Here is a 12195-nt window from a genome sequence, read left to right on the forward strand (position 1 = left end):
AAATACTGTGTGATGAGATAAAATACTGTGTGATTAGATAAAATACTGTGTGATTAGATAAAATACTGTGTGATCAGATAAATGTCTGCAGGTTAGATAAGATCAGAATCGACTGGAGGAAACTGCAGTGAAGAAAACATTAAAAAGATGAACTTTAATGTTTGAAGAATCTTTAAAATGTGTTTTCATGAGAAAAGAAAGTCTTTGTTCATTTCAGAGTGATATTCAGCAGCTCACCTTTCAGTCTATGGAGCCAATCTGTGTGTATTTACAGCAGCAGCCTCTGGTTGGTTGATTCAGAATGACTCTGATGTTGTTGCTCCAGCTAACAGGAGCTAACTGGCTAAATTAGCACTGGTTCAGTTTGCTAGTTGAAGTGAGGCGGGCACATGTGATTGGCTGATAGATGACGGGGGCGGTGACATCACCACTGTCAATGAAATGTGAAAAATGACAGAATGAAATAAAGTGTGTCCTTATAAAAAGTGTGAAATTAAATAAAGTGTGGTTTGAGAAAATGTCAGGAACAATTCAGAGTTTTTTTAAAGTCTCTTATGAAATGAAAATAATATCCAGTTTCTGTTTTTATGAACGTAATGATGAATTAACATTTCATAATGAGTTGAGCTCAATCATTTCTTCACTTATTAAATTGGGTTCATTGATGAACATATTCACCTCCCATAACAGCCTCTGTGATCTGCAGCCTCTTCTAGATTTACAGTCTGCACAGGTGGAATGTAACTGAGTACATTTACTCAACTACTTTACTTGAGTACAAATTAGAGGTACTTGTGTTTAATTTGAGTCTTTGCATGTTATGCTACTTTACACTTGTACTCCACTACATCTCAGAAGCAAATACTATCAGCTTTATTTACTAGTTACTTTGCATATTACACACCTGAAAACCTCGTATCTCCAGATGTGCTGCAGGTGAATGTTTGTGATGAACTGAAGGATGAAGTGTTCTTTCATGTGTTCACAGAATCCTCCTCCTTAAACTACATGAACTCTTTAAAAACTTTCTTGGATTAGCTGCTAAATGCTTCGTCACAGCTGAAAACAGGCTGTTTTTCTGCCTTTTTACAGATACGTGGTTCTCACAGGACAGCCACAGTACCAACATATGATGATCTGGTAGAATATGAAGCTCTGCTGCAGATTAAACCAGCCAACAGTGTATAAAGGAGTTAAAATGAGCTCAACATTAAAGACATGAGTGCAGCAGTAATATTAATCCACAAACATCAGAGATAAAAACACTGACAGGGAACATATTACTGCACTCTGACTACTTTTACTTTTCATACTAATATTTACATACTTTTACTTAAGTAAGAATTTCTGACATGAACTTGTTTTGTAAAAGTACTTCTACTGGAGTTATGGATTTGAATACTCAGGCCCCGAGGGCTCATTGTGGCAACGATCCTTTGGAGGCTCCATACTAAAAACAAAAAGTACATTGATTTCAAAACAAAGGAAAATGTTTTATTTACTTCTGATTTATCTCTTTCTCTCCAACACGTCTGCACTGGGTATACTGCAAAATCTCAAAGTCAAACTTTTTTTCTTTATTTACTTTTCATTTTATTGACACAATAATTACTAACAATTAACAGTATTTATTCAGCAATTCTTCATAAAGAAAAGTGTGAAAGAGGGAACATCCGGTCAAAGCTCCTGATAGAGAAGCGCTTCACCTTTGACCTACGTCACAGCATCCATTACCCTTAAATCCGGAAGCACGACATTAAACACGAATTGACGGAATTTAACGTATTTTATCATCTCTAATGAAGCCGTAACGTGAGTTAAGAACACGGGGGAAAAAAACGGCTTTCAATGTGTGCAGCAAGACTTGAAAATGATGACGTTAGACGCCAGTTTCCTCTAAAACTACAATACCCACAATTCAGCGCGTGGCATTCAGTTCCGGGGTGGGAGGCCATCAGCCTGTCAGCAGGAGAAAAGGTGAGGGAAATGTTTGATCTTGTGATGTTTTCTGGACTTGCCAAGTTAGTAAAGTATTTAATGTTTTAGTGAAGGCCTCGTGGAGCTACACGGCGCATTACATGTATATTTAAGAGCGAACAAATGCGTGTTTATGATGTAATTACACGACAATATTGTGTCAAGAGTCATGAATAAAAATTCAGGCAGATAACTGTTGAGCGACCGTTCAGGTGTAACCTTAGCTGAATGACAAATGACCGTTTAATTGACCAGTTTATGGATGCATATATTAACATAGTTGTCTTTAAATGTGTCTGAGAGCTGAGTGTGTTCTGTAAACTTCGGCTAGCAGTTAGCTAGCAGGCTAACGTCAGCTAGCTTCTGTACATGAACTGAATATTTTGACCTCACGCGCGGTGAGAACATAATAAGTGGTTAGTTCAATGACAAAAGGAAATGCTACGTGCTACTACAGTCAGACCACCACAGACTGAACACTCGTGGGTTGGATTATTAAAGACTGGATGACAGAGGAGAGGTCGTACTCCTGGGATTAAATGACTAAAGATGATAATAAAGATAATATGACACCTTGTTCATAGAGCAGCTTTAAATACAGAGTTTACAAAGTGCTGTGACAAACGAGCAAAAGCAGGAAACTCAGGAAGACAATGTTACACAATAAACACTCAAAAGTCAAGACAAACACAAGGAAGATAATGTGAAGTCAAAATAAGAAGGCAGGACACAACATGTAAAAACACAAAAACACAATATGAGCCAATACAAGTGAAAAGGATTAAAAGCCATGAAACAGGCACGGTGAAGGGAAAAGAAAGTAGAAAAGAAAAACAGCATCGGATCAGAGGAATTAAGAGCAGATAAAAAGAATAAAAGATAATAAATTAAAATAAACAAATAAAAGCCGTCAAGGAAATAAACTGCCACAGAGGGAGGAGTACAAGAACTGAAAGAAATTGAATGCCGTATACATTTATGAGCATTTATTACACACACACACGATAAAAACGATAATAAACAATGCAGCAACATAAATAGTAACTAAAATAAGAAAAGAAAACAAAAAGGACACTGGACTCCAAATTGCTCACGCTGCATGTGCATGCATGTAAGTCACTGTGTGAAAAGCCTGCCAAATGAATTTAATGTAACATAATTTATTAATTAAAAAATATTCCACAGATTTTGACTGAGCTCCCTGACTTTTAGTGCCTCGTTAGTCTAAGGAGACGTTTGGTCCAAGTCTCAAGCAGGCTCACGTCATTCTTTGTTGAAGCCGTCTTACCTGCAGTATCTGCTCGTCATTACGAGATAAGCCAATTAATTCATGTCTGAGAATGATGTTATTGCCCAATTTATCGAACTTGTTCAAAGCTTATAACAATGAATTGAACTACAACAATAAATGTAATCAAACTTCTCAATCAAAATATGTTCTATTCCCATCACTTTTATATCGCTTTAAAAAACTAAAATCATTAGTATCAGCATCATGTCTGTAGTCACGAGTCCTAAATCATTTATTTTCTGTTAAGTTGTGAGTCATCAAATCTGGAGTCGGCTAGAGTTCACATCTCTGTGATGTGACGCTGCATCCTAAACTTTTGGTAACGCACGTTAAAAAAAGCTTTCAGAGCTACGTAAGAAAATTAAACAACTTTTTTTTTAACGGATGAGTTTTACAATCTTTATAATCTAAATATTCCATGTGTATTCTGTGAAGTGCCCGTTCAAGTCACACCTGACCTAAATAAACACAACACAAAAACACATTTCAACCTGATTCTATTTTATTTTATTTTATTGTGTGTGTGTGTCTGTGTGTGTGTGTGTGTGTGTGTGTGTGTGTGTGTGTGTGTGTGGCGGCAGGTTAATGTGTGTGTGGATGTAGTTTCCGTGGAGCGCTGTGATGCCCCTGGAGGTCAGATGGCCGTTCCCACATTGCCCTCCTTTGGCCTGGAGGATCTCCAGCTCGCTGGTCATGGGCATGGTGGGCTCCTACTCATACTTCTGGACCAGTAAGTTGGACGGATGTATTAGTATATTATCAGCCTACCAATATTGGTGTTTGTTGTGTCTGATTGCTGATTAAAAAACAAGGAATGCAGTATTTGGCTCTGATGCAGCATCTTCTCTCTGTTGGTGGTCTTCACTCTGTGGTCTCAGTGTCCACAGCAATATCTGTTGTCACGATTAACAGCTGATCTGCTCTGAATAATCTGAATTTGCTTGCAAGTTATCAATAAATGAAATAGAGTGAGTATTAAAGGGATTTTCCGCTGTAAGTTTAATCCATGTTCTAACACACCGTGACACTGAGTAGGACCGAGAGATCAAGTTAGCAGACCGCTAGCTAACGTAGTTTTAGCATCCTCAGAAACGACCGCACAACAACAATACACTGCAGTAAATGGATCCAAATATAAACCGCCACCAAAAAGCCACAAATAATGCTCAGAACAGCACCAAACTTCAGCAACATTAGAAACAGGGTCCCAGCACATATTTCGAGGCATCAAACATTTGATATCGTTGCTGTATTTGTCGAAAATGATAAACAAAACTCACCACCAGAGAAGCCTTCCTTGTTGTGGGGAAGCCCTGTGAGTCGATTACCGAGTGCAGTAGAGTCCCGCAGTAATGATCATCATTGAGCTGCAGCACTCTACTGCACTCGGATGTTGCTGAAGTTTGGTGCTGTTCTGAGCATTATTTATGGCTTTTTAATGGCGGTTTTATACATGGAACTATTTACTGCAGTGTATTGTTGTCCTGCGGTCGTTTCTGAGGATGCTAAAACTACGTCAGCTAGCGGTCTGCAAACTTTATCTCTCGAAGGGGGGTCCTACTCGGTGTCATGGATTAAACTTACACCGGAATATCCCTTTAAGTAGCAGAAAAATGGAAACACTGAAGCAGAGGACCTACAAATTGCACATAAGAGCAGTACTTGAGTAAATTGTAGTTGGTTATCTTCCATCACTGGTTACTCTCGACTTTGAGACTAAGATTGAATTTTCCTGTAAATGTATATTTAGGATTATCGGAAATAACCATATCAGTTGAACCCTGTTAGATACACACCGTACACCGTACTGTGAACCAACAGGAACATTCTCACTTGCTAACTGAACTACACATTTTCTGTCTTTCCTTTGTTTTGCCGTCCTCCCTCCCAATCTCTCCATCTTCAGAGTACATGAACTACTTGACGGTCCACAACCACGAGGTGTTGTTGGACCTGATTGACCAGAGGCCCTCCGACACGCCCCTCATCACTCTGTCCAATCACCAGTCTTGTATGGATGACCCACACATCTGGGGTAAGGACAGATGCCCCCTCCCATGAAATCACACAGTAACATAAATGACATAATCACATCTGTGTGTCACAGGCGTGCTGCGGCTCAGACATTTGTGGAACTTCAACAAGATGCGGTGGTGAGTTTGAGAATTCCACATCGCATCCAGTCAATTGCAGAAACTAGTATGATGTTGTTTTTTCCGATCATGTGTGATTATTCACCTCTGTGTGGACAGGACGCCAGCAGCATCTGACATCTGTTTCACCAGAGAGCTGCACTCACGATTCTTCAGCCGTGGGAAGTGTGTTCCTGTCTGCAGAGGTGAGTCTCTGTTGGTGTTAACCCTCGTCTCTGTCCTGCCGTCTGCCGAGCGAACGACTTCCATCATGTGTTCTCTCCAGGTGACGGTGTTTACCAGAAGGGCATGGATTTTGTTCTGGAGAAGCTGAACAGAGGGGAATGGGTGCACATTTTTCCAGAAGGTGTGGTCTCTTTCCACTAATAGATATTTCACTATGACCTCGTTTACTGTTTCTGTTGTCTCTGAGGCTTTCAGATGGTAGTTTTAATAATATGGAAATACACAAATACTCACTCCTTCTGTTGTTTCACATTCAACAGGCAAAGTCAACATGACAGAAGAGTTCATCCGGTTGAAATGGGGTGAGTACAGTGACATGTTTTAAAGTGTGTGCCACTTTGTGACCAGGTACAGTAAAGATGGAAATGAAAGGTGAATGCAAAGTGATCGTTTCCCTTTAAATAGATCCTTTTCTGAAGGACTAAATAACTTGTAGATGTGACAGAACTACAATAATACTACACAGAAACAACATTTGGTTGAAAGAAAGTGAAGACTGGTGCAGATATGAATTTTTTAAATGACTTTGTTCTGGAAAAAATGACTTCCTGTTATTAATTGGATTACTGTCACAGATATTTAAATGAACACATGTTGTAAATGATCATCAAGGAGTTGTCGATGTTCAAGACAAATTTCAGCCCAGTCCAGTGAACAATGAGTGACAGGTGAGGTTTAGATCACACAAACAGAGAATCACTAAGATGCTGAAATTTAGCTCAGACGGCAAAACTATTTTTGCAAGGTCCACATTGATGTTTTTGTGAAAATCCATGATGTGAACTGGGAATAGTTCTGGATTTTGGGTGATTTGTGGTGGAATGACCGATATGGAATATACATACTGGAATATTTAATGCATGTAAACGTGGTCGTGCTGAAAATGATTCTGTTTCAGATCATTTCTGGTTTGTGTTTCAGGTGTCGGCCGCCTCATATCAGAGTGCTCCCTTAATCCCATCATCCTGCCGCTCTGGCATGTGGGTGAGTGACCCGACACTACAGCACACTCACCAGGTGACGACCCGGTATCTGACATGTTCTACCGTTCAAAGATTGATTTGAAATGAAAGTTTATCTGTGACTACTTCTGTAATGGCTTACTCCTTCAGTGGGCCGTTCTAGAGTTTAAAGGGATATTCCGGTGTAAGTTTAATCCATGGTCTAAATCACCGTGAAACTGTGTTAGACTCCCTCTCGAGAGATCAAGTTAGCAGACCGCTAATTTACGGAGTTTTATCAACCTCAGAAACGACCACACGACAACAATACACTGCAGTAAATGGATCCAAATATAAACCGCCACCAAAAAGCCACAAATAATGCTCAGAACAGCACCAAACTTCAGCAACAGTACAAATAGGGTCTCAGCACATAGTCCGGGGCATCTAACCTCCGCTAGCTTAGCTGGATTTCTACTGAAAAGCTGACTAAATTTACCACTCTTCTGCAGCAGCTTCCTGTTGACGGGAAGTCCCGACGAGTCGATTACCGAGTGCGGTTAGAAATGCTCAATTCCGTTCTTTTCCCTGTTTGCTCTCGATAATAACTGTTATAAACTGGCAGGTAAGACACATATGAACTTTGATTGCTTTTCCATGGAGTCATAATCATACATTTTCATCCATGAGCCGCGGAACTCTACTGCACTCGGTAATCGACTCGTCGGGACTTCCCGTCAACAGGAAGCTGCTGGAGGAGAGTTGAAATCTGTTTTTAGCTTCACAATAGAAATCCAGCTAAGCTAGCGGAGGTTAGATGCCCCGGACTATGTGCTGAGACCCTATTTGTACTGTTGCTGAAGTTTGGTGCTGTTCTGAGCATTATTTGTGGCTTTTTGGTGGCGGTTTATATTTGGATCCATTTACTGCAGTGTATTGTTGTCGTGCGGTCGTTTCTGAGGTTGATAAAACTCCGTAAATTAGCGGTCTGCTAACTTGATCTCTCGAGAGGGAGTCTAACACAGTTTCATGGTGTGTTAGACCATGGATTAAACTTACACCGGAATATCTCTTTAAGTCAGAAAGTGTTCAGAGATTGACTCACACCTTGTTGGTTTTGGTCTTAAATTGAATCTGTTGACATCATTAAAAACCTAGAACATCGACCGTCGTACTCTTTTCACCATGTTGTGTGTATAATGACATCAAGAAGCAACAACAGCGCTGAAGTATTTGTCCGTCTGTGTGATCGATGTCTTTTTCAGGTCTGAGTGACGTTTTGCCGAATATGAAGCCCTACATTCCTCGGGCTGGCAAGGTCTGAACACTTGCATCTGATCCCAGCAATATTTTATTAATTCCATTATTGTGTCTTTTTGTTGTAAGTGAGTAACTGCTGGTTTGCTTCCAGAGAATCACAATCCTGGTGGGGAAACCGTTCAGTGTGAAAGACCTCGTCGAATCCCTCCGAGCTGAAAACAAGAGCCAGGTGAGGACAGAATCCATTACACATGTACTCGCTGGGCTGGGCAGTAATAGATTACTGGTAATGGTACAGTCAATGTGAACTATATACCATTATATACTTGGGAAATTAATGTTTATATACAGGAATCTGTAACAACCTTATTTGGTCTTGAAGATTTGTAGCCATTCATTGAATGTAGCCACTAAAAATATATTTTTATGCTGCTTTGTTTTTTTTTGTTTTTACTCAATAGTTTTTTTCCTCTTTAAGTCGACAGTGTCCACGATTCTTTGTTGTTTTATAGTAAAGCTAAAATAATTATATGAACAATCACCCAGATGATGAACAGAAAAATGCATTTACAAATACTTTGCTAATTGATTAAACATTAAAGTAAAAAAAAAAGTCAAATGGCCGAAGAAATTTGGCTTCAAAAACATCTAAAACATCTTCTTGTTCTCCTTATTTTAGACGTCTATCTTCGGGTCTTTAGATTTTCTTTCTTGTGACAAAATTTTGTAACATTAACTGAAAGTGAGCTGAATCCATCACTTAATATTAGAGCTGCTGCTCATCATGGATCAATCTGTAGATTTTATCTAAATTCATCGTTTTGTGTAGGAAATTATTTTTAGTCTAGTAAAGTCGTGTCTTTGAAGTTGTTTGATTTCTCCGACCAAACAAAGAGAAGGAGTTGGCATTAGGTGGTGCAGTTATGACTGATTACTGGATTCATTCATCTGTTTTTGCATTTGAAGAAGAACATTTAATTTAATTTTAATTTGTCCTTTCAGTTGGAAATGAGGAAGACTTTGACTGATTTCATCCAGGGGGAGTTTTGGAGCCTGAAGGCGCAGGCCGAGGCCCTCCACGGGCAGATACAGACCAAATCCTGAGTCCCAGCCGTCCTGCTTTTTCCTCACAATCAACAAGACTGATGATCATCTACCCTAAATCGAGGGTAAAACCTTTTACTACAGGAAGGCCACCCACACACAGGGCTGTTCATGACCACTTGTATTTTGGTGTCACGTCCTCTTTCTCTGCTGGATCCCCCCACACCTCTTTTGAATGTTTTGAGCAACGTTTTTTAAGGTGCTGCCGTGGGATCATGATTAATATCAAACATAATTTCCATTAATGCCGAAGCATCAGAAACAAATAGTTTAAAACAGGCGACATGTTTTTATACAAAACGGTTTCTTTAAATTTATACCAATCACAGCTGTGTCTGTAGCTTCCCGACCAAACTCCTGAAGTATCATCAGTGTTCCTCATTCTACTGGTCGTCTTCTGGTTTGGCCTGTGGTTGTTATTCTCCCACTGGTACCATCATTTGTCCCAGTAATTACGCCAACATTCGATGATTTCACGCCTCTCTATCTATGTGCAGTGCCAATGCAAAGAGTAGTGAGTCCAAATTAAGAATGTGAAAGTTGGGTTGGTGGATGTTTCGTGTAACACATCAGACTTTAACTCAACAGACGGGAGTTAGCTTCCTGTCACTGACCAGCCTTTCATTTCACGTTCATGTTTATACAAACACGCTTTAGAAAAACAGCTTTTCCACGTGTCAGATTTAAATTCCTTGAAGGAATAGTACAACAAGTTGCTGGGGACTTATTTTGAAAAGGAAAAATCAACAGACAGTATACATAAAATGGCTCCATACAGCTTGATTTGAAAGATGTTATTCATGCCCTGAATGCACAGTTGAGCTTATTCACCCACTTTTTACGAGACACTTTTATCTGAGCGGCTACGTTGAAGATTTTGTCTTTAAAAAAGGGTGTAAATAACATCTTTTTAGATGAATCTGGGTTCGCTGGCCCTCTGGAGACTGTGATTGTGCTGTACAAGCTGTATGGAGCCAATTTTTTTTTTCTTTCAGTTTTTTTTTCCATTTGAAATCGAGTCTCCAGCTGCTTCAGTTGTTTTAGGAGAATGCTGCAACTCTGTTTTACTGTGAAGCTCCAGATCTGTTCTGTGGACTACGACACTTGTGACTGAATTTTCTGGTGACTTGATCCTTTAATGAATCTATCACAGATTTGAAAGCAGAGTGAACAATGAAGCTGATATGAATGAGATAAAATTATAAACAGTAACCAGCTGCATCGCTTCCTGTGAAGTCCTCCTGCAACAATCAGAAGGATTGTTTTGATTGACTGCAGGAAAAATGATAACCATGAATAATACAGAGTATTAGGTTGGATTCAGTGGAAAGTTTTAGGATTATAACTTAAACCAGGTGTTTTATTTGCCTCCCCAACCACATCTGGACTTTAGTCTGTTTTTCTACATTGTGTCACTAACCAGAGCTGGATGCACAGATAATGTAGAGAGTGGTAATTTTATAACAGTTAGGATTGAATGTTTCAAACAAAAAAAAAAAAGGGTCCTGTTACCTCATTTATTAGGAGAGCTTTACACAAAGCTGTTTGTTTAAATACTAAATATTAGTAAGGCCCTCTGTGCACAAACACATGGAGTGATGTAGATTTATATATCTTGGAATCTGATGAAGTTAATCAGGAAATCAGCTCTGAACTGCATGATAACTTTTACAGCTGAGGCATGTGGAGTCGGCGGCTGTTAGGATGGTGTCATGGTGAATCGTACTGTTTGGCTTTTAACGCGTCCGTGCAGCTTTAAATCGGTCATCTCGTAACATCCCCATGTGCTCTTCCCACTCTCCGTCATCTCCTGTACATCAATCAAGCTTGCAAATAATTTGGTAGAGCTGTACATTATTCTTTTTTAAAATGAAGATTTAAAAGTTTTCTGCAGATCCTTTCAACCTCTGGATCCTCGGCCATTACAGATGTATACATATAATTTATTTGTTCATCAGTGGTTTTTATAAGCGAGGAAAAGCCACAGCTAAGTGATCTGTGGTGATTTTATAAATGTCTCGCCTTACTTAACGCCAGTCTTTCCTACTGTACAGTATGTGGACACCAATAAAGTATTTCACTTTTCTACATTTTTAGTGTTGACGCATTTTTTACTGTCTCCTGCGTGACGGCTCCTCCAGTTCCTGCTGCACCGATCCAAATAAGACAAAACCTCAAGGCTCCTGACTGATATCATCTACAGATGATGTGTGTGGAGTGAAAATTAAGCCGTACAGTCTCACCTCTGGTGACATATTTAAGCTTTGAATCACTTTTCTATGCTGAGGTATGTGGAGGAACAGAAGGTGGGTGGGTTTGAGCTCATTTGACTTCCCATTAATTTCTTTAGGACAATTCTTTTTACATTCTGGGGGATTTTTCACAAAAACAGTTTTATCGAGTCATTTCTGAAAGTCATTCCACACTTGTCCTGATGATTCAGCAGGTTATGGTGTATTTTTTGTGTTTATGTGTCTGAAAAGCTGCCGAATAATCATATATAGTTATATGAGTATATAGTTCGCCTGATGTGCTATTATCCAATAAAAAGTGGTACGTTTCATTCAACCAGTACAGGAAGACATTTTGGCATTGATTCTGAGTTAATGGGTCACATGACCTGGAAGGTATTGAAGAACATGACAACTTCTCATTATTAAAATGCATTAAAAAACATGAAAATGTTGTTAAAAATTGGAGGAAAAAACTAAAATCCAAAAACAAGGTGTGTCTCATTCAGTGGGTACGTGGGGAAATGTAGGCATTGATTTTGAGTCGGCTGATCACATGACTGAATAAACAAAATGACCTAAAAAGGAAAACACAATTTATTCAATTAATTTATACAATTTATTTCTGAAAAATAATTCTTAAGAAGCTCCTTCACTGTTTAACGATCAATATGTAGTATTGGCGAAGAAATGTTAATGTGCAGAGCACGATCCTCATTGGCTGATTTTCTTTCTACATGATCAAATTAAATAAACAAACTTTCTTTGTTTTTATGACCTTAAAGGACACACTTTAACCCTTCCTAGCCTGAAACAATGTTCTGTGACCTTAATTCTCCTCTGAGAACAAGCTTGTTTATTCACTTATCAAAAAACATTATAATTCTAAGTTTTTTGTTTGTTTGTGTGTTTACTACCGCATTAATATTGTAAATATTAAAATCCTGAGTTTGAATTTCTTCTCCAAAACTAACTCAGTAACTCAGAGTTGGTCCTTGAGTAAATGTACCACT

General features: G+C 39.0%; 1 protein-coding gene across 1 annotated transcript; it reads left to right on the forward strand.

The window, feature by feature from the left end:
- The first annotated feature begins 1864 nt into the window (after positions 1-1864).
- Positions 1865-11041, forward strand: tafazzin (tafazzin, phospholipid-lysophospholipid transacylase). The gene is made up of 11 exons (XM_030422983.1): positions 1865-1977; positions 3850-3998; positions 5175-5303; positions 5376-5421; positions 5521-5606; positions 5687-5767; positions 5907-5948; positions 6568-6630; positions 7853-7905; positions 7999-8076; positions 8850-11041. Exons 2-11 carry the CDS (start codon positions 3890-3892, stop codon positions 8949-8951), a joined length of 789 nt encoding a protein of 262 aa, XP_030278843.1. The 5' UTR covers positions 1865-1977; positions 3850-3889; the 3' UTR covers positions 8952-11041.
- Positions 11042-12195: the final 1154 nt, after the last annotated feature.

This window comes from Sparus aurata, chromosome 7 (assembly GCF_900880675.1).
Source record: "Sparus aurata chromosome 7, fSpaAur1.1, whole genome shotgun sequence".
NCBI lineage: Eukaryota > Metazoa > Chordata > Actinopteri > Spariformes > Sparidae > Sparus > Sparus aurata.

Coding starts and splice junctions, on each gene's coding strand:
- tafazzin (XM_030422983.1), top strand. CDS start 3,890: ATGCCCCTGGAGGTCAGATGGCCGTTCCCACATTGCCCTCCTTTGGCC. Junction 5,768..5,906: donor GGTGCACATTTTTCCAGAAG/GTGTGGTCTCTT, acceptor CACATTCAACAG/GCAAAGTCAACATGACAGAA. Junction 6,631..7,852: donor CCTGCCGCTCTGGCATGTGG/GTGAGTGACCCG, acceptor TGTCTTTTTCAG/GTCTGAGTGACGTTTTGCCG.